Genomic DNA, 24,783 nt, shown 5'->3' with positions numbered 1-24,783 from the left:
CCCAAAACTGTTCCTGGGTACACAATCTACCTCCCCATCTCCCTCATTTGAGGTGAAAACAAGTACTGTTTTAGCTAATGAAAGAGGAGCTTACCAGGTGCACCTCAGCAAGGCTGGAGTGGTGACATTGTAGCAACACTGAGGATATTCCCGATTTCTCAGTATAGTGGCTCTTTCCTGCTGCTCCAACTAGTTCTCGAGATACTGAGCTTAATGTTTTAAGGAAAGCAATAGAGACCACAACAAGGGCTCTGAAATGGATTATTCTAAATTTGAGCAACACTTTGGGCAAAAATGAATGATGTTTCCCCCATTCTTCCTTTTCTTGTGAATGTGCCTGGTGACATAGGTAATGCCAGCCTGGCTGGGCTCCTTTTTTCCCTACTCTGTGACATCACCAAAGTTTGAAAAAAAATCTCATTGAAGAAAGGTCATTTTTCCAAAGAGAAGAATGATATTTTTTGACAAATTTCCATTTATTCAGCTAACTCTTTAGAGTTCTTTATGAGACTTTATGCAGCATCACTTGAGGTTTGAAAAAGCTTTGAAAATCCCTGATTGTTTAAACATTCTCCTACTCTGAAATGTGAAAGATGTGTGCACCCAGGTGTACTAAAGTCTCTGTACTAAGCCTTTAATACTAAGGATTTACTCATAAAGCAGTCAATTGTGCTTACATACCCCAATTAAAGACAGCACCACAATGTCCAGCTGCTCTGGCCCATTCCTGTATTAGGCAGAAGTATTTCTACCTGCCCGCTCTGCACCTTACAAATTCCCTCTATCAGCTGGGGCTTCAGAAAAGGGTTGTGGTGCTGGAAATCATTGTGGGCTGCTTACCCTAGAGCAGATCTGCAGCCCCAGAAAGCCCAGGCTGGGGGAGAACCATGCTGCTCTCAGACCACCCTGGGCAGTGAGGTGTTTGCAGCACCCTGCGGTGCCTCCCTGGCTCTCACTGGCAGTCACACTTGCCTGGTGAAATGTTTTACCTCCTGCTGCACATGCCTGGGGCCCAGACAGGCTTTTGTGAAACCTGGTCTCCAAAGAGAGCATCACTCGCTGCACTGGACATGCCAGAGCGGCTGGGACATGTGAGGGAGTGGGGTCAGGGATATTGTGTTTTACAGAAAGAAAGATGGTCAGAAAGTGAAGTCACCTTAAAATAGTTTGGCCAAATTGGTGAGAGCCCATCAAGGGACTAGTTGGTGATACCATGTGAAACATCTGCTTCTCCGCATGATCCCGCCAGCCATGCTTGCTTCCAGAGCCTACACAGGTGTGAAGAGAAAGGTTATATGTGTGTGGCACCTGGGGCAGCAGCCAGCTCTTCCTACAAAGCTGCCAGCATGTGGTAAAGCAGCCTAGAGCAGACTGTACAGATTACCTTGTTTCAGAAAAGGTAGATGTGACTATTCCTAAATAGCAGCATTATTTCACACATCTTTTTCAGAGCCAATCTGGATGTCAGTTTGTCCTTCCTTTCAAAAGCATGTCACACATGAATTGGGGCTCTCCTTCTTGTGGGAGAGCTAAAGAAGGGTTGTAGAAAGACACTGTGCCTTCTGTGACAAAGAGCTTGCCACGGGGCGGGGGGGGGTCTTGTCATCACCTTTTCAGCTATCACCTTCCTAAAGAGAAGCTTAACCCACAGGGCGGTGACTGCGCAAAGCAGAGGTGTCTAGAGATGGCTTCCGGGGCAAAACATGCACTCCTTTCGGAGAAGCTGTCAGCAAGCTGTCAGGTGACCATCCCATTCAGGGATAGTCAAGCCTAGGGGCTGGGAAACTTGGGTACAGCTGGGAGGGGGATGGGGTGGCTGCACCACCAGGCTGTATGTCTAGTGCAGCCCGGGTTTGAGCAGGCGTGGTCGTGGCTCTGCGGATGCTTTCAAGGTGGGGCATGCTGCATCTTGTCAGCAGGGCTGTGCAGCCCAGGAGCCCTTCTGCAAAGGTCTGGTAGTGTGGGGCTGTCTCTTTTTTGGACCAACAGTATCACATCTGTATCCTTTGCATGCTCTGACCATTCCCCAGCTCGCTGTAAAAAGGCATAGACTAGCATGTGGTTAGGGTGAGCTTGGCGGCTATTCCTCTGAAGTGAGTGCCTGGCTGTGTTAATCTTTTCATTGCTCAACACCGGAGGGTGCCTCCCAACTGCTCTGCTGTGTTAGGAAATGCTGGTGATAGCCCTATTACCTTTTGACCTACTTGGTGTCTTCCTTACCTAATTTGCTAATTAGAGCTGGCCTTCTTCAAACTGGAAGTGGGGCTGGTTTGATCACAGCCATCTCCCACACCCTTCCCGTGGCTGAAGTACAACTGTTTGCATAGATGCCCATGGGGGTTCACATCTTTTCAGTGCTCCCCTTGCCCTAGGCTGTTCCTATAGCTCAGTGGAGCCTCCCATGACTAACAGGTTTTGAGATAATTGTTCCACTCCCTAATCTCATCTGCAGAAGATTCATTACATTGTTTTCGAAATGCCATGAGCCATTTCCAGGGACTCTAGGCCCATGAGTGATGTGATTCATCTGCACTGCTCCCATAGGTACTTAATCTTCTCAAAACAGCAAGTTTTTCTTCCACTGCTATTATCTCCTCAGGAAACATCATCCAGGTGAGTATCTAACAGGGCACTTTTGTCTATTCAGCTTTGATGGAAACTTGTGCCAGCACTTGGTCCCTTGGACCATGGAGCATGTTCTTTCCTTGGGAGCAGTTGTCCCGGGACAGGGAGCTGTGGGGTTCTGACCCCCTTGACTATCACTTGTGAGCTCTGTATCTGCTATGGACTGTCAATCACACACCTGGGTGTCCAGATAGGGAAAGGGGAATGTTGGAAATGTGCCTTGCTAACTAAAGCAGAGCAGCTCCTTCTTTCCTAGGCAGTGGCTTTTCTCCCAAAGAGCCTGTGGCAGTGCTGGATGTGAAGGCAGTTTTATTTTGCAGCAGAAATGTGGGACCCTGGTATGGAGCCCATTGGCATCTTGGGCCTTAGACTGTCAGACATGACGCAAGTCCTTGTACTGCCTGGAATTAATTCTCATTTTGACCAAAAACATCTTTCCGAATGCAGTGGTTAATTACTCTCAGCACTAACCATTTGTGTCATATCACCGAACCTGTGCTATATTACTGGTTCTAGTTGTACTTCTGGCTGCCAGAGTGAAGAGATCTCTGTTATCACAGCTTTCTTCCCCAGGATGGTCATTTCTTTAAATGTCTGTGATTCAGCTAAACCAGATTCAACTCCAGGAGCCCTTTTCTGCAACAAATGTTCCCAACCTTTTAACATCCTTGTGATTTTTCCCCAAGCTGAGGGCCTGAAAGCTGAACGTGCGGTCTACCAAACCATGCACTTCTCATGGCACAGCTGCCTGACAGATGCCCATGTTAACTCTTTGTGCTGGGATCTTCTCCTTCTGACCCCAGGGCTTTTCAGGCCTAATTTCCAAGGGACAGTCCTTTGGGTTGTGACTGAGGGCTGTTTTCTGCTTTCCTTACATTTTTATACCATAAAATGCAGGTAACTGCACTCAGCATCCTATGCACCCTGGGTGTCCTGCACCTCCTGATGTCTTCCAGTTCTTATGTAGTCAGCAGACTTCCTCAGCAGCGATTGCTTAGTTTTTCCAGGTCATTGATACATGTTTTACTTAATTGAGGGACAAGACTAATTAGACCAGCTGCTCAGAGCTGATTCCCTGCCCAGAGCAGCTTTCAGAGAGCTGCCAGGTCTTCAAACTGTTTAATGGCTAGCCTGTTGATGTTGGGATTTTAAGAGATGGTGCCAGAATTTGCCTTAGTCAGGGCTAGCTCACAGTTCTCTGCACAGCCCTCCGCTGTGTGTGGGAACATCCCTTCTTGTGCTGGGCTATTGGCAGTGGCAGAAACACATGCTTGGTCTGGCTTTAGCAGAAGAGGGACATCTTTGCCTGCCGGCCTTTTGGACTCTCCTAGCTCAATGCTGTGTTAGTGGGATTAGCCTTTGTCCCAGGCCCATAGGAGGGTTTTTAGCCTTCCTATTGTACCAGCTGCGGTCTACCCTTGTCCTTCATCTATAGGGGCTGGACATGAACCTTGTGCTTACCCATCATCCCCTGCAACTGAGAGATCAGGGACACAAAAGCCTTTCCTTTGCCTTCTCTGATAGGGGCTGACTGGACCTCTCTGCTTCTGGGGCACCCTCATCTGAGCAGCACCAGCCCTGCACTGTCACTGGCTCTCCAGCCAGCAAACTCCTTTGGGGAATAAAAGAACTGCTACCCAAGAAAGTGTAACTTAGCATCCAGCTGAGCACTGACCCCAGATCCTTCTCTTTGTAAATCCTCTCACCTTCAGAAAATTCTTGGCCCTGACTGGTTTTGTCTGATTGGGAGGGATCCCCAGGTATTTACAAAATACATTTCTACTTCCAGCCAGACTCACGGCTCGGGGAGGTTTCACCTTCTTCCATTCCCTGCTCTGACACTAAGCTTTTTTGACTAGGTGAAAAATCACATGTTATCATACCCTTTTGCCCACCCAGTCTTGGCAGCCCATTCACCAGCTGGGCTTTCTGCAGTGTGGTTCCCCAGGTTGCTGAGGCTGTGCTCCCCAAGCAAACTGGCAACATTGTGTGCTGCAGGAACCACACTCCTCGCCTTATGGCTGGAAAGTCTCCATTGGCTCTCTGGGTGCTGCCAGCTTTGCTAACGCAGGCAGGGGGTTCCCGGACTCTGCACCCCCATCTGATCGGGTACTCATGATACCCATACCAGGCTTACTTTGCCAGCTGTGACCTTTTCTGGACTGTTTTTGGATGTAGTTCTCAAGGCACTGCTGTTTGGCAGTGCCATATGATGCTCAAGGTCTGAGCAGACGAGACTTGGTGTCTGCCTGCATGTGGAACGTGGGACATCATTGTCATGCTCAGTGCTGGGTGCTCTGGCCTGAGCCTACCACCCCTAGCCTTCTGGCATCAGTCTGCTAAGCCCATGGCTGCACGACCACACAGCCACACTTGTCTCTGAGCTCAGCCTGTGGGTTCAGTCCCTGGCCGGTGCCAGTAGCCAGGAGCACCTCTGCCCCATGCCTCCATTTTCGTTTCTCATCCATCTTCAGAAAGTAAGAAATCCTTCACCTGCTTGAATCAGGGCCTAGACGGAGAGGAGGAGATGTGTCCTTAACCTGCTATGAAGGTGGTACTCTCTGCTCCTGGTCAAACTTGGCATCTCCCCTTCATCCATATTGCTCTTGCTTCCTCTTTCCTTTGTAGCTTTTTCTGGTTCTGGTGGCTCACTCAGCTCCTGGCCTCAAGCAATCCTTGCTTGGAAGGAAGAAGCTGAACAACACTTCCAGCTAAGCTTCTCCTGCCCTAGGGCAGCCCCCCTGCCAAGCCTAGGGCTAAGCCCTTTTCTGCATCCTATCAACCCTACATCATTCTACCATCTCCCTTTTCTTCTGCCTTTTATCACAGAGCCTCTGCCTAGCTATTAGTGTGACAGGGACAGGACAGATGAGGCTTCCCCTTGGCCTTGAGACAGCCGACAAGGCAGACCCAGGAGACATTGGCCACACCGTGCTCCAGGTGACATCCTGCCTCTGCTGCCCTGAGGGAAGAGGGCAATAGGTCAAAGCATCTGTGACCTGGTTCCCATCCTACACCTCCATTCCTGTGCTGCTGGGGAAGGTAGTTACAGAGCAGAGCATGTTGCCAGCCCAGGGTTGCTCAAGAGTTCTGGGGACAGGAGGCAAAGGATGAGTCCTCCAGCTGAGGCAGCAGGAGGAATTTTAGGGCAACGGATTATAATGATGTACCTGGAAGTTGGCCAAGGCTTGCCGAGTATTGCAAAAATTGCTCTGGCATCTCCAGCCCATAAACAAAAATGAAGTTGCACTATGCCTGGTTGGAATGGCCCTTCCTGTGTGTCCCAGCACACCTGCAGAGTAATGGATCTTCAGCACTTTAAAAAAATCTAGAATTTTTCCCCACACAGGATTGCAGGTCTCCACCTGGGCTCAGGAAAAACAGTGGAAACATTCCCATGAGAGCAGCCTGTAACTGATTTCAGGGTGAGAATACAACAGGCCAAAAAGCCTTGGCCATCAGGAAGCTTTCACAAAGACACTTACTGAGTGCATGATGAAGAGGCTGAGCAGGCAGATCTCCAAGAGTGCTAGTCAAGCAGGGACCTTTGGGGTGGGCTATTGATTTGCCTTCATTCAGTGACATGGATAACAAAGACTGTAAGGGCCATGGTTGAGCTTTGAGCTTGCATTGGCCCACACAGGGGAGATGCAACTTGATGTGAGACCAAACAGCTAAGAAAAGCAGTGCAGTGTGAGGAGGGTAGGGTCCACCCTATTTGATTAGGATGAGGACCTATGTTTAACTGGGGCAAGTAATGATTCCCCATCTCTCGTCCAGGGCACAGCTTGCCTGCCTTCCCAAGGATCCAGTTTAGCCAGACCATGGCCTAAGCCATGATGCAGAGGCAGGCAGGCAAAACACAGCACCTGGGCTGGGCAGACCAGATCGGGCTGGGGTTTCTCCTGCCTTTGAGCTCTCAGCACGCAGCAGTTTTGCAGGGCCTGAGTAAATAGGAAGCCTTGCCATCTCTACTCCACCTCTGCCCCCACCATCTTCCTGTACCGTGCTCCACAGCCCAGCCCTTTTTGTCTACAGAAGTGTCCTGGGTATTTTCATCTTATGCAATAGCTAAAGAAGAAAGGTTTGCAGGACAGAAGCCCCCACATGCCTACCCTGCATTGCTTCACTGGCACAAACCTTGCCTTTCTGCCCTGGCAGGCTGTGGCACACGTGCCCTCCAACTGGACAATCTAAAGCTTCCCTGGACCTGCTTTTTGGCATGACCGCCACAAGCTCCCATGCCATGAGGTGTGTATCTGAGATGGCCACCCTATGGACACAGAGGATGGAGCTAACATGACCAATCACTTCTTGAGAGTGATAGCAAAGGCTCTCTCTAGCTGGAACAGTCTCCCATTGAAAGATCTTACAGAGCACAAATTTAGGGTGGCATAGGGGAAGCAGGGAACATTCTTCAACATAAGCTCTGTAAAGGGCCCGATCAGGTGCCTGCTGCAGTACCTCCTGCCCTAATGCCAAATAGCCAAACTGTTACAGAAGAGAATGGTAAATGCTACAGCAAATCAGGCTGGCCTTGTCCCTGGTGTCCTATGCACACCTCTGCTTTCTGGCAAAACCTAGATGGGGTCCAGGGATGAGGCTGAGAGACCTGAGAGACTGCAGACTCTTGGGAGATCGGAGCCCACTCCAACTAGGTGAGTGAATAGTTGGGACTGAGGATGTGGCTTTCACTAACATAAGAACAAGAGAGTGATCATCAAGTTGTAGGACTTCTTGTTGAGGGGGCTGGGGTGTCCATCCCTAGGGCAATGAAGGTGATAAAAGCAAAATGAAACCTATCATGTGATTCCCTGAAGACCTGTGGGACATGAGGCATGAGAGCTTGTGTCATGGAAGCCGTGGGACTGCTTCGCCTCTCTGGGGTGTCATATGTGTGGTTGCCATGCCCCCTCGTGGCAGCAGGTGTCAACCAGGAGGGTGGCTGGACCAGGAGAATCTCCAGCCTGGCAAGGTGGACTTGGACTCCTCAGGCATGGGAGACTGTGGGCAGATGTGTTGGGTAGCCTCAGTGGGCAGCCCCAGCAAGCAGCTGGAACCAGAGCCATGTGCAGGTTCAGCCCAGCCACAGGCAGAGCTGGAGTCAGGGAGAATCTGTGGGTGCCTCAGGGTGTTCCAACAGGGACCAGCACTAGCCTCATCCAGCCTGGAGGCTGGGAGCAGCCTCCTCCAGCACAATCCTGGTAAACAGCTACCTAGAGCATCCCAACACCAGCTTTGCTTGTGGAGCCCAAGGCCATACATGCCCTGGGCCCCAGGCAAGCATCATGCAGGGCTGCAATGGCCCACGAACCTGCCTACATTCATGAAAGAGCCTCATGCATTGAGATGTCTTCCTCTCTCCCTTCCCGGGGTGGGGGTGGGGGGGGGCCTTATGTTTAATTGACATGATTCACTTGCATTGCAGCCAAGCCAAGTACTTCAGGCGCCTTTCAAGGGCAGCGTGTGCCTGGGGCCAGGCTGGGAATCCTGGAAATGTCACCAAGGCTGTAAAACCAAAAACAGACGGGGAAAAAAAAATAAACATGGTTTGGCGGAGACCTTCACTAAGGACGCAGCCTCCCAGGGTGTGCATGTGCTGAGCGGTGGCTGGACCCTCTCTCAGGTGGTGTGCAGAGCACAGAGCTCACCACAGAACAGCAGGAAGGTGGTCTTCTCCGAGGAATGGGCTTCTGAGAAGGGACTGCCAACCGCAGGAGCAGCATGTCATGGGAGCTCCTCCAGTGCTTCCCCTAATGGCTTGCCATACGTACCCAAAGGCCAGGTTGGCAGCAATGGTGCACACCCCAAACCCTGGCAGGAGCATGCAGCCCACTGCCAAGAGCAGGAACATACATCCCCAGAGTTCTTCGTGCTACTCTCAGCTCTACTGCTGGTGCCAAGAGGTCCTGGGGGGCAGTATACCCTGCCATCCCAGCTTTTCTTCTGTATTATTAATGCATCTTTCTTTTCCTGCTGAGAAAATTCTGGTGCTGAATTCCTTGGCTGATTCTGGGGGTCATTCATGCTCTGTGTCCTGGTGAGCTAACCTGTTTCCCTCGCATCCAAAGCTCTGCCTCCAAGGATCCCTTGATTTCTGTTTTCTTGCCACCTGGTTCAGGACCTGAGCATACAGGGGTGCTCTGGAGCCCAGAGCACCAAGAGCATCCAGTGCTGGGGTTCAGTGCCACTCTTGCTGTCAGATCTGTACACTGAATCAAGGAGTGAGGAAAGCTGGGCTGTATCCCTCAGCATCCCTTGGTTCAGGAGTGCAGGACAGGACACATGCAGCTCTTGACCTGATACCCTGCTGTCCCCAAAAGTGTCCAGAGAAACCTCATAGGCAGCTCAACTGGTAGCTGCGGTAGGTTGGCACTACCCAGCTCCTCCTAGGACACAGCTGAGTCCAACCTCTAATGAGGGCCTCACAGTAGGGAGAAGCCCCCTCACAGAGGTTAACCAAGAGGAAGAAGCAGCCCTGCCAGATGGAGTTTTTCTTCATTCTTTGAAAGCCTCAGAAGACCTGCTGTGCTGGATTCATTGCTGGAGGCAACACCAGGGCAGCACTTAGGTGGAGCTGCTGTGATGGATGACATGCCACAATTCCCAAATGCCTTAGCCATGGGTGATAGTGTTTAAAGCACAGCAAAGGATGCGCCCACGCCCTTGTGTTCAGCATCAGGTTCATGCGCTCTACCCTGTGGAGAGAAGGTTTCCAGACTCCTGCTGCCACTGCTGGAAGCAGCAACAGCAGTTCTGCCAGAGCAGAAGGACTTATCTTCCAGGTAGCTCAGAAATGGTGCCCAAGGGCCAAAAAGTTGGGCTTATAGGACCCACAAGGAGCACTGCAACATGCTCAGAGCCAGTTCCTGACATCCAGCATGGTTTTTAATCCATGCTCTGGATGTTGTGCTGTGTTGGGTGAAGAGGTGGCATGTTCCAGTCTGGACATCTCACAGGCCACAAAAGCTCTGGGCATACCCCTGGGAGATGCTGTCCTTGGAAAATTTACCTTGTGACCTAGCTCGTCTCTGCTGAGCACATGCAAATAAAGATTTTTTCAGAGGCTTACAGCTTCCCCACATCCAAATTTGCAAGAGGCTATACCCTGCTTTACCTGCGCTAGGAGTGGGAAAGTCCAGCTTCAAACTGTGCAGTGTAGTGTTGGCTCTGCCTGGGTCCTTGTTTGGCTAAAAAACCCAGGGAGAGTTTTGCAAGGGACATTCTGGGTTTTGGGAAGTGAGATCCCTGAGACTGGATGCTGCTGCTGCCCTCCTTGTGTTTATCATATTGTGGCCTTGCTCCTGATCCAACGGCTCGCTCCTGCCCTTGAGAGTACAGCCTTGAGACAGGCCTGGTGCTGAGGCTGGCAGCAGCCTTCAGTCTCGTCTTGCAGGGTACCCCCCAAGTGCCTTGGTAATGAACAGGGAATGTGCTGTTCCCGTGTGTCAGCGCGTGGCTTTGCCCCAGCCTACTGGTCGTGGGAGGGCAGAGGGGCTGGCTGCTTTGATGCCAAGCATGCTTGCCCCAGGGCAGAGTAGAGGAGCTGAGCAGTTGCAGCCAGAGGGATGCTGATTTAGCACAGGGAAAAGTAGTGATGTGCAGGTATAGCACCTGCCGCTCAAAGCTCAGCACCCTGATGGGAGCATTGCACTGGGCTCCCCAAGGAGCAGTGAACTGCAGGACACTGAGAAGCTTGGAGGTAAGAGTAATGCAGCATCCAACACTGGGAAAGTGCCGCCTGCCCCTTCACGCCTGGATGAGCACAGGGGACCCTCTGCAGGGTGCCGGGAGGCAATGCTGGGTGCTCCCAGCGGCTGCAGAGCCATGCAGGGTGCTTGGCTGTTTTGGGGCCACATGGTAACAGCACAGGGGAAGGACTCAGGTCCCTGTGCCTTCCCCATCCCTAGTGTTTATAACTCAGCTGATTACAGGGCCCTGGGCCTGACATAGCCCCCAAAGGCATTGCAGTGGGCCAGGGAGGCCATGGGCGGGCCTGGCAGAATAGAGGCCAGGCAGGCGTGGGCAGTGGGGCCTGGCACAACCGCTTCCTGCCCATCAGCCTCACCACCTCTGCCTTGAAGTGCTGGAACCGGATGTGCACTTTGGCTGTGCTCCCACCACAACTCCAGCCTCTCCAATTTTCTGCTGCAGCATGGTCTCCGGAGTGAAGGCAGGCCGATGAGGGGCTCCTGCCAGGCCAGCCCCAGCAGACACCTGTGTGGGTACTGTTTCTAGGCCAGCCTGGGTGCGAGGAGGGGAAGCAGGGCACTGACAGCCTGGCCCAGTCACAGACTGACACAGATGTTCAAGAGGGAAAAAAACCATCTTTCCAAGGCTGTTCTGGCAGGAAATCCACACAAGTGCCTTCCTTCCTCAGCCCCAGCTTCCATGCTAAGGGCACAGATGATGGCACGCTGGATGCACGCAGCACCCTGGGCCGCAGACTAGCAGGCAGCCAAGCAGGGTGGATTTTGCCACCCTACAAAATCTAGCCTCTACAATCCTCTATCCCCTGTGAGGGAGAGGCTTGCCAAGGGATGCTCTGCTTTCTGCCTGGCTGCAGAGCACCCGCATGCTCGTGGGTCTCTATTTCACTAGCCAGCCTCTGGCATGGATATATAAATGCTGTGGTTGCTCCTCACTGTCCATGTGTTAGGCAGAGTGGAGGCTGCCATGCCCTTCCCATGGTTCCTGTGGAGGCTTAAGACCAGCCCCTCATCCAGGGACACACGGCCAGCACCAGATAAATCCATGCGCAGTGCATGCTCCATCCCCCACCTCCCCTTTCCCTCTGGACCTTCAGTCTTCTCCCTGTGCATACGCTCTGCACTGCCTCAGCACAAGGTCTCTGCCCTCCTTCTCAGGCAGGCCATCGCACTGGCAATGGCCAAGCAACTTGGGACATCTCCAGCAGTGCCAGGGCCTTGTGATCTGACCCCTGTCCCTGGGGCAGCTCAACCTCTCACTCTTCAGGACAAGGACGATGGCTGCGTTGGGGCTGCTGGAGGGAGCATTGACCTTTTTCTCCTGCCTCTTTCCTTGGCACTACCTGGAGGCACCTGCTCTGTCTTGCAACATCGAGAGCCTCCTGGCTTCCAGGTTCAGAAGCAGGCCAATCCACGTGCCAGTGCAAAAGACAATGCCAGTCAGCAGCAGTGTCAGATCATTTTATTGCCACAGCGGCCTCTGGCCAGACCCAATTCCTGGAGAGGGTCTGGATCCAGTCTCTTGCTCCCTCTAATGCTGTTCAGAAGGCAAACTCTGAGCCTCTACGCACACACAACCAGTCCCTGAGCGCACACAGCACCTCCCTGCTGCACTTCACCCTCCATTGTCTACACTAGCCACAGGTGCAAAGCTGCCACAGAGCAGTTCCTGGGACATTATTCCCATCCTGCCCTCCGCTGTTCCTGGAGCTCAGGGCCATTGAGGAAAAGCAACGCAAGGCCAAGGGTGCAGACTGTGTTGGCCCTGCAAGGACCACAGACTGCATCAGGCACAGCAGTGCTAGCACAGTGCTCTGTGGTGCTTGGCAAATGGCCATGTCTTTCCCCATGGGCTGCCATGGTGGCTGAAGAGGGGAGCAGCATGAGCCCCAGCCCTGGTGGCACGCACTGCTCCCCCAGCTGCCTCAAACGTCCATGCCAGGTGCCTGACCCAGACCCAGGGCCTGCATCAAGTCATCGCTGAGCCCACTCTTCAGGGTCCTCCTCACTGTGGGGAAAAGGAGAGCTTTAGAACATGCAAGCAGCCCCAGCTCACACCAGTAGGCTCTCCTACAGCAAGCTGGGATGCAAGCCCACATACCCAGCAGCTACCTGAACAAACTAGTCCTGCTGTGCTGGGACAGTCTGTCCGTGCTAAGAGCAAAGTGAGGAGGGGGCTGTGCTTGCACTGGTAAGAGTGGAATGGTCTTGTTCTGGGGTACCCCCTACTCCCTGTGAGTGTGGCCTGTTAGGTTGAACTTGGATCCCTGACCACTGGGATGCTAAGATCAGCCAGCCAGGGAGGGGCCTCCCAGGGCATGGGGGCAGGGACAGAAATAGGACAAAGCATGGAGAAAGGGACATAGAGATGGGATAGAGTATGGGGACTGGGAAAAGGACACAGAGGTAGGACAGGGCATGGGGGCAGGGAAGCAGATAGGGCAGAGTACAGGAACTGGGACCCTGAGATAGGACAGATCATGGAGACAAGGAGAGAGATGGGACAGGGCATGGTATCTGCCACAGTGCTGACTTACAGGACTTCCTGTTGCCACGGGACCTCTTGCGCTCCTTGTTGGCACAGGGCCGGGGGTTGGTGTTGTGTGTGACTGACTTTACCAAGCGGTCCATGATTTCATCCGAGGCATCGTCTGGGGAGCTGGGAACATCCTCCTGGGCTGGGGACCCCTGGGCTGGGGTGGTATGCCCTGTCCCTGCACAAGGAGCATGGGAACACCAGCATCAGCCATGTCCAGACAGCTGTGCATCCCTCGAGCCTCATTTCCTGAGGGGCTCCCACTGCCCTGCTCTGCCACCCTAGTTCCCAGTCCCTGTCCACTCCTACCCCGGCTGGCTCGACTGCGGCGTGTGGGGACATCTGTAGGAGAGATCAGCATGCTCTTCATGCTTTCATGGCCTGCCTCAGCCTGCTCCCTCTGCTCAGGGCTGGTGGACACCACTGCAGGCGGTGAGGCAGTCTCAGTGTTGCTGGCAACACCGGAGAATTTCTCCATCTGCAGTGGGAGGAGAGACGGGCATGAGGGAGGTGGGTGGTTGATACCTGCCTCCTGCCAGGGCAATGTGGTGAGCCAAGTGGCCCCATACCTCCGTGATGAGCCGGCCCCGTGTCTTGTTGCGCTCACGGTGTGCAGCTCGTTTCTTCTGCTGCTGCAGGACGCGCTCCCGGCAGGTGCGGTACTCCAAGGCAAACTCCCGCAGGAGCTTGCAGATGAGAGTCACCTTCACATCCCGTGCAGCACTCACCGGGTACCCCAGGTACAGCAGGAATGAGTGAAACCTGCCATGGTGAAACCAGGACCATCACCATCCCTGGTATGGACAGACCCATGGGCCCACCAGTCCCACCAGGGCTGTCCCTGGCATGGATGGACCCACAGGGCTGATGGACTGCTCAGGGCACTCACTGTCCTCCCAGTGGCAGAGTGCAGGGTCAAGTGCCCACTGCTCCCTCTCGGGTCCCCAAGACCTAGGTGTCCCTCCTCCATCTCCAGGACCCTGCTGAGTCACTGACTGACCTGTTGAGGACACGCCTGTGCACGACCTTCAAGACAACTATGCGCTGGGTGCTGTCCTTGAGGAAGTCCGTCAGCTTGCTCTTCAGCCCTGGCTTGGTCTCGTGCTTGGCAATCACCTTTAGGTTGTCCCAGGATGCCCTGCACCTTCGTTCCAGCTGCACCAGGCTGTTGGCCAGCTCATCAAAGTCGACCTGGGAGATCAAAACCTCAGCTGTTAGCCATGCTGTGCCATGCCAGAGACCCAGGCAGTCCAGCCAGCTGCCCAGGTGCAGGATCCACATTCTCATCCTGCCAGGTTGTAGTAATAATAGAGCAGGGAGAAGAAGCCAGCAGGGGGGAGGGCTGCAGGCTCACCTTAGCTGAGCGTGTGATGGAAGCAATCTCCGAGTAGAGGTCCGTGGTTTCTGGGAACTTCTCCACCACCATTTGGCAGAGGTGGTGGAGAAGGGACTGCCGGTGCACCGTGTCCTTCACCTCTGAGACCTTCTCCAGATAGCCCAGCTCAAAGCCTCTGCTCTGAAACCCCAATGGACTCAGCAGGGCCCTCCATCCTTCCTCCCACCCTCCCAAAGATGACATGGAACTAGGCTCCTGCCAGCACCCATACCACCCCTGCCTGAGGTACCCTCCCAGATACATATTGTTCTCTCTTGGGTACCACAGCCAGTTCTCCTGCAGTACTCAGACAGGACAGACCTCACATCCCCTTATGACCTGCATTTGCTCAAGCAGACCCGCACCCTGCTCCTCACCTGGGAGCCATTTAGGAAATTGCCTGTGGCCAGCAGTGTGGCCAGGATGCATTTGAAGGTGTGATTTTTGGCCAGCTGCTCCATGCCCACTTTCAGGTCAAACAGGGGCTCTGCAATCTCCTGGATGAGGAAAGGGGCAAGTGAGACCCCTCTCCCATTTCTTCAGCATTTGCCCCTGCCCATGAGGACAGCTACCCCGCCACAGGGGAATCAACCAGACCACACTTGCCTTGAGGACCTGCAGCCTGTCCCCGGCCAGGACAGCACTGCCCATGCACAGATGTGGCTGCTCCCCTCCCAGGAGCGCACCCCACTCACCCCAAGGACCCTCCTGGGGCCAGCAGCAGTAGGAAGGCAGAGGGGAGATGAGGCCTTGCTCCATACCTGCTCCAGACTCTCGTAGTCCAGCTTGAAGGCCCAGAGCTGGAGTCTTGCTGTGAGGTCACTGATGGAAGAGAGGGCAAGTAGGAACTGCTCTGCAGAGCCCAATGGCACATCAGGGTTGGCCAGCTGGGCCTCCTGGATCTTCTGCTTCTCCTCCTCTGTTGGGACCATGGTCAGGATTTTCTAGGGCAGGCAAAGATGGATGTGTCAGACTCCTAAGATATCACCTGTCACCCCAGAGAATGGCAAGCAGGCCATCTGCACTGTACCACACTGGCAGGGCAGACACTGCAGCATGCAGCTCTCCTGGTCAGGGGGCTCAACCCACATGACAACCCACGTGATGACCCTGGAAGGGCAGAGATCCTGCCACACTCACCTCGATCCCTTCCTTATTGACTGCAAACTCATCGAAGTTGAGTACAGCCGTTTTTATGATATGCACGGGCGGCAGCACCGTGAGGCCAATGTTGATGGCGTTGCTCCTCTTGGGGTCCAGCACCACCACCACCTTCTTCCCATCAACAGCTTTCTGCAAAGAGAAAAGGATGCAGGCTGAGAGCCAGGGGAAGGGCTTACCTTCACAAAAATGCCATGGGCAAGGGAAGCAGGACAGGGATCTGGTGGCAAGCCAAGGCCTGCCCACTGCCTGCCTCTGGGCAGAGGGCACCCATCCTCAGGATTGAGTAGGGGTGACAGTGCATGCATAAGAGCCGGGATCCCCAGTTACCACAGGAGCTAACACAGCCTTCCCCAGATGCCCATAAATCCCCCCACAGCTGACAAGTGCCCACCAGTTTGCTGGTACCTTGGAAGTTGGCACTTCCTTTGCCCGGGACTCAAAGAGATGCTCCAGTCTGGCAGCATTGACCTCGACTCTCTGCAGAGATGCCCACAGTGTCCCCTGGCCGAACCTGCCTGGCCCCATGGTGCCATCCAGCTGCTTCAGCTCCTTCCAGAAGAGCTTCACTGTCCTCTTCTTCTTGGCCTGGGAAGGGCCATCCGGGGCCAAGGAGCCCAGAAGCCCCAGGGGTGGTGGAGGGGGAGGGCAGCTGGTGATTGTGGGAGGTGGAGGTGGGGGTGGTGGGCAGCTGGGGTCTGCAGGAGGTAGAGGTGGGGGTGGGGGGCAGCCAGGGATCACAGGAGGTGGAGGTGGGGGTGGAGGGCAGCCAGTGTTGGTGGGAGGCAGAGGGGGAACCATGAGGGCTCCAGCACTCACTGCCTCAATGCCAGGAGGGAGGAAGGAGCCATTGGTTATGGACCCTGTTTCCAGGACATCAAAGTCTTCCTCTTCCCCCAGGTCAGTGAAGTCTAGGTCCTTGATCTTTAGCTGTACAGGGCTGGCCTCCAGGCGCTCCCAAGTGAGCTCTGAGTCCTTTTTGATGGGTGTCATCAGGGTGTTCTCCAAATTCTGTTTGTGAATCTCCACATCAATGCTTGATGAGGCACGTACCAACTTGGCATGGGCGCTGGCAACTGGCCCATCTGGAGCCCTGCTGTGGAGCCACGCGCTCTCCTGTTCCCAGTGGCCATGTCCCTCGACACAGCTCCGTTCAGCCTCCATCTCTGCCTTGGCCTGGTGTTGGGGGGATGCTGGCCCCTCAGGAAAGACCTGCTCCTTCCCTGGCTCTGAGGAGCTCTTGGCATATAGCATATCCAGCATAAACTTGGTGTTGGAGGAGATGGCACTGCAGGAGTCAGTGGTATCCTGCTGGCCTACCCAGGACCCTGCAGAGATATGGGAAGAGAGGTGAGACAATTTGCTTGGAGGAGAAAGGTGCTGCTGGGCAGAATATAGAGTTTGATGCTGGTTCCCTGGTGGGACTGGGCTCAGACACTGGCACACAGAGTGGAAGAGGTGAGAGATGGCATCCCAGCACCTCAACAGCTCCAGACATCCCATGAGTGGGCTGGGGCCAAGAGGGGACTTTAATACCTGCTCCAGTGATCCTGCTGGGCCCAGAGAGAGCTTATGCCCTGGCACACACACGTCAACCCTAGCCCTGCACATACTTATGCCAGACGGCTCTGTGCTCTGTTCAGGAGTGCTCCTGTTCCCATCCCAAGTGAGAGCAGCAGGATGTTCCTGTGTAACATCACTGAGGATATCGAGTTGTCCCTTGCCCATGGAAGAGATCTTCTCCTTCTGGGCTGCAGCCAAGTTCTCCAGAAAGCGAGCTCTAAAAAAACAGAGGCAGATATTGGCCAAGAGCAAGCCAGGGACAGGAAGGAAGAACCGGACAAACCACACCATAGTGCACTGCACAGAAACTCTCACACTTTTACAGCAAGGTCTGTTACAGAAACCCCCTGCTGGACAAACCACAGGATGCTACAGAAATTCCCTGCACAGGAACACACAGAAACTCACACAGAAACTCCCTGCACCAGGCTGGCTGCACAGCACAGCACTCACGTGCTCAGCTGCCAATTGCCCTGTGCATGGGCAGCTACCTCCAAATCTGCATGATGGGCAGAGTGCCGCTGGGCACCAATGTTTTGGGTGTCCTGTGGTCCTGAGCCAACGTTTCCTCCTCAGAAGCACAGGCAGCTGGGAATGAAGTACATTTTATGCACAAGGCACTGACAAAGAACTAGTTGCCAGCAGGACTGGGCTGATGCCATGCCATAGGGCCCAGCAAAACCTGGGGGGGCCTCTCTCCCTTGTGCAGCACCCAGCTTTCCGCTTGAAGGGCCCACACTGCCCCAGTGGAACCAGCACTTGGTTGTGTCCCTGGGGTGCCATTGCACTGTACACAAACTAGTTGGACTATTACAATGGTGAGAAAAAGGCCTGCATGGTTCAACTGCACTACCCTCATCTCCTCCGAGCCCTTCAGAGAGCAGGATAACACTGTGGCAGGAATGCAGCATCCTCCCCAGAGCCCAGCATCCCCAGTGCTGCCAGCAACCATGGCTCAGGGACAACGGGAAGCTGCAAACACACAGCAGCTGAAGGCAGGCAGCATGGCACAATGGTTTGCACAATCAGACTGCTGCAGAATCCTGCAGACACCCCTTGGCCCCAAGAGACATGAGATGCTGGTGTTCATCACAACCTTCATCTAAAAGGTTCAAAAAGCAGGCTCCCAGGGATGCACCCACGGCATGACAGGGTTGAAACTTGTTGGGGGACCCTCCTGCATCTCATTCTCTGCCCATCCAGAGCCTGAAGGGCTGGATGTGTCTGGCTGGGCTCCAGCTTCAGGAAGCACATGCCTAGAGACACACGCATGCCTCTACTTACTCAAACCTCCTCAGAATAGGCTTGGCCCCATGCAAGGATGGGGTATCCTCCCGCCTGAGGGAAAACAGGGGTTAGGCCCCACTGCCAGCAGCCCCGCCATGACTCATGCCTTCTGCATGTGTCCATCTGGCAGTGCCATGGGGTTGAGCTAGCACCAAGCAGCAGAGCATCTCCAAGGAGCAGGGCCCTCACATCTGCCAACCCCACAGCGCAAACTTGCCCTCACCCCACACCATGGCAGCACAACTCACGCTCCACCATCACCCCTACCCCCACTACCTGTACCCCCCAAGGCATGTCCCAGGGTCTTGTGGACAGCAGAAGCCAGGAGAGCCCCAACAGAACAATCTTCTGCCTGGGCATCAAGTGGCACTGAACACGGGTGAGACAGGCACCCGTCCCTCTATGCTAGAGCAGCCCAACCTGCTGCCAGGATGGCTCTTGTGGACAATGGCAACCATCTGCCAGGGACAGGGCAGGGTCTGCCAGTCCTGGGGAGGGCTGTGCCATCCCTGTCAAGGAGAGAGGGCTGCAGATGGAAGGACAGTGTGGAGGTGTGCACATGGCTGTGCCCATGCACCATGCCCATCCACAGAAAGCACTGGGAGATCTGCGGGCATTGGAGGGTCCTGATACCCTCCAAAAAGGGATGCAGGAGAGGAGGCTGGCGGTGCTGGGAGTAGGCTCACACTGCTGGGGTTAGTGGGAGTGCAGATATAGTTCCTGCCACTCCTCTGCACATAGAGCCCTACCCACAGGAGAGGTCGCACAAGCAGAGCTCAGACAGGAGATGAAGGGATGGGGTTGACAGGTCCAGCTCCATGCAAACTCCTCGTGGGGCAAAAGGAAGGTGCCGGCTGCAGTAAGCAGCATGGGGCAGGCCCCAGCTCTCACTAGCTGGGGAATAGCACACCAGGAGGGATCACACACACATGCAGAGCCCAGGCACTTACCACACAGGGGCTGTTTGGTGCAGCCTGCAAAAGGAGACGGAAAGAGTGGGCAGGGGAGAGAATCAGCATGACCAGGGAGGAGGAATGAGAGTGAAAGAGCTAGAGCTGGAGCAAGAGCTGAAGAAGAGCAATGACCCACCCTCTCACCTCCCAAGTTCCAGCACATTTTGGCCATATAGAGAAAGGGGCAGAGCCAGTACTGCAAAGGAGAAAGCCTTGCAGAAGGGGCAGGCAGTAACAGCCCCAGCAGTCTCCACCTCCAGCTTCTGCCTTCAGCCCACCCTCCTCGGACAGCTCACTGAGCCAGACTCCCACTGGCGGCAGAGATTGAAGGATGCTGTGAAGCCCTTGGCTGGACTCTCTGTGCTATCTTGAAGTGCAGACCACCCCTCCCCCTCTATGTCACACTTCTCTCCAGCCCTGGAGCCCGTCTGGACCCCACTACCTCCCCATACCCTGGCACTTGCCCAGGATGGCAACCCTGCCCAGCCCTCTTAGGAGCCCCACGCGCAACCCAGCAGGGACAAGGTAGTGTGGCTCTCCCCCCTGCCACGCCCTAGATTAGGGCTTCACAATGGGGTGCATCCTCTACTGCCTGCTTACTTGTAAACACTTCTCTCGCCCAGGCCCAGGGGCTGCTCCTTCTCAGCTGGGGGTGATGGCAAAGCCAAACGCATGCTGGACGCGCTGTTGTAGATGCTCTTGGAACAGGGCCTGGAAGATGAGGAGCCACTGAATGAGATCCAGTCCTTTGCGCCAAGGGCTCCCCACCACAGGCTGTGCTGGAGGATACTGAGAACAGTCCTCATGTCTTGTCCTAGCACCCTTGGGTCCCTGGGAAACAAGGAGGAGCCAAGAGCCCAAACAACAAGCAGCTAGGGCTCACAGACCTGCAGGCAGCCCCTTGGCAAACTGTTTACAAGCTAATGTGACTCCTCAGCTTTCCTACCCTCCCGCAATCCAGTGCGCCTCAATGCACCCCTCTGGCTGGCCAACAGCTGTAGGGCTGGCTTGCTGCATCCCCCCACAGCATGCCCTTACCACGTGTCTCCTGAAATCATGCTTACCCTTCCAGGTTGCTCAGCACATTTGCCTCCATGGGAGCTTGACTGTCCTCAGTGGGGCGCTTCTTCAGGGTGCCAGGGGACCCCAGCAGCTGCTGGGACTCGGCGTTGGCACTTGGGGAGCTGGTGCCAGACCCGGGCTCCAAATCACCACCCTGGGAACGCCACCCACGCCGGCCCTCGTCCGTCTTTCTCCGCTCCTTGCGCCCCCCTGGCTGCAGCTCTTCAACGCCATCTTCCAGCTTGAGTGCGCTCTGTGAAGTGGATGTGGGACTGAGGCAGGATGTGTGAGCCACGCACCCCATGCAAGACACTCCCGTGGGCTTCCCACCCAACGCATCCACGTTCTCCACGTCTGCATGGAGAGCTGGGTAGAGCTGTCAGCACAGAGTGAGCCGGGCAGAGCCTCAGCTTGTGTCAGGCTGGTGCAAGGCCCTGAGCACTTGTGGTAAATGTGCTGCCTCAGGGGCAGCATGCTTTGCCTACACCATGCAATATCATGCGCACCCAGGTACCGTGTAACACCGAGTCAACATGAGGGAGCACGGCTCACTTCATAGAGCATGAACTGCTGCTTCAAGTCGAGGTCAATGCCCTTGCTGTTCAAGTACTGCTGCACCACGCTCTCCATGCCCTGCTGCTCGAGGCAGTCTGTCACATCGTAGAAGGAGTCCTGGTCTGGGAGGGCAGCCAGCGTCTGAGCAGGATCAGAGGGAACCAGCTAGGACTGGCACTTCCAGTGCTGAGCCCTGCCAGCAGGCAGGCCCTTGCAGCCCCACCATGTGTACTGGGGATGCTACTGGGGGAAGCCTGTCTTTTGGGAGAGTGCAGCACTATGATGAAGTCCTGCCATCTCCTCTGCACTGACCTTGTTGATCAGTGTCATCGCAAACACCAGCAGCTCCGTGTCAGCCCCATTGCGCTGCTCTAGGATTGCCATCAGGTTTGACCATGGACATGCACCTGGGAGAGAGCAGCATATGCAGGTGGCACACATGCACAGGATGCCAAGGGCACAACTTGGGGCTGACCCATGGCATGCCAGCCTGCTGGCATCACCAGCCCTGGCACAGTGGGCGCCAGAAAGTCAACTGGGTTCATGATGTAGTGTGCTGAGTGTCTGCACCCATCATTCCAGGCCTCTGCCCCCTTTCTGTCCCAGCTGGTGGACTCCTGGCAGGCTGGCCCACATGCCACACACAGGCTGGCCCATGCGCTGTGGCATGCCTGGCATGGCCTGTGCTTGCCCCCAGAGACTTTGTGCCATTGCATGAGACAGCTGTGCTCTCGCATGAGCTGGTGTGTCCCACAGGCCACAGCTGGCCTGCACCACGGCTGGCGCAGAGTAGAGGCACCCATACCACAACAGCCCCCAGCTTAATATGGCTCTCTGCAGGGCAAGCATCCCTGACCAGAGGCCTTGGAGGCAACCAGGGCTGCACCCACCTCTTGCCTGATCAACTGTGTTCACAGCACGGATAAGGAGTTGGGCGTTGGGCTCTGTGTACTCCACGAACACCAGCAGCAGCTTCAGCGCCATCTTCACCACCAGGCGAAACTGAGACGAGGCAAGCCAGCTGGGAGGGTGGCTGTGCCGGGGCCCTGCCAGCGCCCACTGGAGCTCCCTCGCGGAACTAGGGGACCAGCAGTGCCAGGGTACCGCGTGCTGATGGGTGGCACAGCCAGGCACGGGGATGCTGTGCCCATGTCCCAATGCTGGTGGCTATGCAGGCAGCCTACAGGGCAGGTCACAGCCGTGGAGGGCCAGGGGCCAGCCTGCCCCAGCCCTGCAGCCACGGTTCCAATAATAAATGGGCACTGGGAAGGGACTTGGAGAAGGACTCTGTCTTTCTCCTAGGGCAAGAGCACGGTCATATCAGGAAGGGGTGCTATGGAGATACCAGATGATTCCCTCAGGACAGGTGGGAACAGGACCCAGCAAGCCCAAAGGTAATAAGCCACCAAGCCCAGTCTGAAGGCAGAGGTGGAGTAAAACCCTCAAAGGGTGGTGTGATGGGACAGCCACAGGCAGGGAGGCAGGGAAGGGATGGCAAAAGGGGGCATGGCAGCAGGCACAGCCAGTCCTCCCGGGGAGCGGGGGCTTACTGGGCTTCCTGAAAGGGTGTACAGCCACTGGACGGTCTCAATGTGATTGATGACGCCCTGCATCCCATCCACGAAGAGCATGATCTGGCTCAATGCTGCAAGGCAGAGAGCAGGCAGGGTCAGGGCATGATGGGCCCAGCTGCAGCAGGTAGAGTCAGGGTTTTTCTGTTCCTGCACAGGATGGGCAATGCTGGACCAAATACCAACCCCGGAGGATGTAGTTCTGGTAGTTCTGGTCAGCCTCTGCCCCCACTTTGATCAGGCATGTCAGTCCATCCATGTTCACAAACTCTGGCACGAGGTCCTTGTCCTCCTGAGGAGTAAAGCACATATGTTTTGGCGTGGCTCCCATCCCACTCCCCTGGAACGCGTAGAGGTTGTGGGGGACAAGGGGCACTGGGGTAGGCCAGTCCAGGTGGAGCCTACTGTGCACATGAGTATCACAGCCGAGCATCCTGCTCCAAAATCAAAGGTTTCACTTTGGAAAAGAGGATGGTAAAAGAGAGGAGTGCCAAATCCCACACCTCCTATTCATGCCTCAAAGGGCCCAGCTTTGATCCCAGACCTGGGAAGGCAGGACATGCAGCCAGCTCTGGGGTAGCACACACCATGGATGAGTTGACTAAGCCACCCAGCACTACCCTGGCTGCCCAGCTCGGCACAGCCCACAAGAACGCCAGGATCCGAGGATGTTCCATGCACTTGGGGAGAGAGTACCTGAAAGAGCTGCTTGAGGGAGAAGAGAGATCGTCGCAGCTCCGGCCCCTGGGAGTTGTACAACTTCTCTGGAAGGGAACGAGAGAGACAGTGTCACTGGCCTGATGCGGCTTGGGGGCCTGCAGGAGCTCATCGCTGGGTTGATCACAAAAGCAGGGCTCTGAAATATTCCTGAAACTGGAGACGGCTGCCCAGGGAAGTTCCGTAGGTGGTTTTGGAGCACCAGCAGCACTGGCATTGACTGTGCTGTGGGCATGGCTGGGCACGCAGCCCAGCCCCTCACCATGCTTCCCACCTCCCTGCAGCCCCTGAAGGGCTCCCAAAATACAGGTGCCAGCTCCTCTGGCATCCTTGGGCTCTATGGCCCCACTAGGTCCTTAGGCATTCAGCTATCGCCCAGGACCCCAGTGCAATGAGGAAGCTGTCCCATTGCCCCATTGCTTTTCCATGGCCACCTGGGCCTGGAGGTCAGAGACACAGCAGTTGGCAGGGTGGAAGCAGCTGCAGCTCCACAATGACTGCTTATCCTAGCCCCCATGAGCTTCCTATTTTCTCTTCTTTTCTGCCCAGCAATGACATAAATATCCTCTCTGGTTTCCTGTGCAGAACTGAAACAGGAACTTGGACAGGAGGCAGAGCTACTTTTAACTGTCCCTCAGTGCAAGAGGAGGCCTGATCTGGCCATGGCACAGCTGTGGCACAGCCCCAAAGTGGGGACACTGCTTGAGGGGCTCAGGTGCCAGCACAAGCTGTGGGAATAACAGCCCCAGACACGCAGTCTGCGCTGCGCAGAGCTGAGCAGCCCTTGCCCAGGGACAAGGCAGCAGAATGGCACCCATGGGTGCATACTGTCATGAGCAGCATTACACTTTCTGGAGTGTTGAACTTTATCCTCTGGTTGCCGATGTACTGCAGCAGGGAGGAGATTGTGTCCACTCCTCCCCTCCCCAGGAGAGCTTCAGGTCACTAGAATTAGTAAGCTAGGAATCCAGTTCACTAGAAATTCAACATCCCCAGGGGTTTTGCCTAGCTACAATCAGCCAGACATCTCTGAAGTGAGCGTGTGAGGTCAGAGACACAGCATAGTCAAGGTCTCTAGGCCAGCAGGGCCAGGGTCCCTTCCACAGGTGGCTGCAGCTGGTATGAATCACCAGGCCCCCAAAACAAGATCTCACACAGAAGCAAAAGACAAATCATGCAGCAACAGGGAAGGGAGCACTCCCTGTGCCCCTGGGCCACTTGCCCCATGGGACGGCCCAGCAGCTCACAAAATGTAGCCCAGGACTACCAATACAGCCAGCAGGATGGGCTGTGAAATGCCAACTAGACATGGCCTCCAAGGAATTCTTTCAGAACATAGGTTAATGCTACTTCACTGCGTCAATCCATGAGTTTGCTTAGTCCTATGTGAAGTTTGAAGGAGGGAGAACTTCAAGAGATATCCAACCCTGGCAATAGGGGGTGATGGGCAACTTTACACCCACTCTAACATTTGTCTTTGGCTCTGTCCCATGGGCCAGAAGAGGGGTTCCTGAGGTCTGATGGTTGCCCCAGCCATAGTAACACATTCAGAGAAGGCAGATGAACATATACCATTCACAAATTCCACAAAAGGCTGTACAGACAGTAGGGGGAATAACTGGACGGAACAAGCTGAGCGGATGAGATAATCACAAGCACAGGAAAGAGG

At 54.9% G+C, this 24,783-nt stretch overlaps 1 protein-coding gene across 9 annotated transcripts in view; it reads right to left on the bottom strand.

The window, feature by feature from the left end:
- Positions 1 to 11,781: 11,781 nt before the first annotated feature.
- The window catches only part of FHOD1 (formin homology 2 domain containing 1), a 31,719-nt gene continuing 18,717 nt past the window's right edge, over positions 11,782 to 24,783 (bottom strand). For 2 of the 9 annotated variants that reach the window (XM_068955691.1, XM_068955695.1), the window contains 20 exons: positions 23,094 to 23,161; positions 22,584 to 22,689; positions 22,377 to 22,471; positions 21,717 to 21,828; positions 21,139 to 21,233; positions 20,824 to 20,967; positions 20,274 to 20,524; positions 19,810 to 19,920; positions 19,207 to 19,230; positions 18,254 to 18,307; positions 15,815 to 17,186; positions 15,386 to 15,538; positions 15,007 to 15,189; positions 14,623 to 14,742; positions 14,225 to 14,386; positions 13,871 to 14,061; positions 13,440 to 13,632; positions 13,180 to 13,348; positions 12,872 to 13,048; positions 11,782 to 12,342 (listed from right to left, as the gene is read on the bottom strand). In XM_068955691.1, the coding sequence (XP_068811792.1) occupies positions 12,260 to 12,342; positions 12,872 to 13,048; positions 13,180 to 13,348; positions 13,440 to 13,632; positions 13,871 to 14,061; positions 14,225 to 14,386; positions 14,623 to 14,742; positions 15,007 to 15,189; positions 15,386 to 15,538; positions 15,815 to 17,186; positions 18,254 to 18,307; positions 19,207 to 19,230; positions 19,810 to 19,920; positions 20,274 to 20,524; positions 20,824 to 20,967; positions 21,139 to 21,233; positions 21,717 to 21,828; positions 22,377 to 22,471; positions 22,584 to 22,689; positions 23,094 to 23,161 (3,863 nt within the window). In that variant the 3' untranslated portion in view covers positions 11,782 to 12,259. Of the gene's footprint in view, positions 12,343 to 12,871; positions 13,049 to 13,179; positions 13,349 to 13,439; positions 13,633 to 13,870; positions 14,062 to 14,224; positions 14,387 to 14,622; positions 14,743 to 15,006; positions 15,190 to 15,385; positions 15,539 to 15,814; positions 17,187 to 18,253; positions 18,308 to 19,206; positions 19,231 to 19,809; positions 19,921 to 20,273; positions 20,525 to 20,823; positions 20,968 to 21,138; positions 21,234 to 21,716; positions 21,905 to 22,376; positions 22,472 to 22,583; positions 22,690 to 23,093; positions 23,162 to 24,783 lie in introns of all 9 variants that reach the window. The other 7 variants (XM_009676775.2, XM_068955697.1, XM_068955694.1 and 4 more) reach the window with 6 other exon arrangements.

Source organism: Struthio camelus, chromosome 10 (assembly GCF_040807025.1).
Source record: "Struthio camelus isolate bStrCam1 chromosome 10, bStrCam1.hap1, whole genome shotgun sequence".
NCBI lineage: Eukaryota > Metazoa > Chordata > Aves > Struthioniformes > Struthionidae > Struthio > Struthio camelus.
The sequence above is the reverse complement of the archived record's forward strand: the minus strand, read 5'-3'. Positions and strand labels throughout refer to the sequence as shown.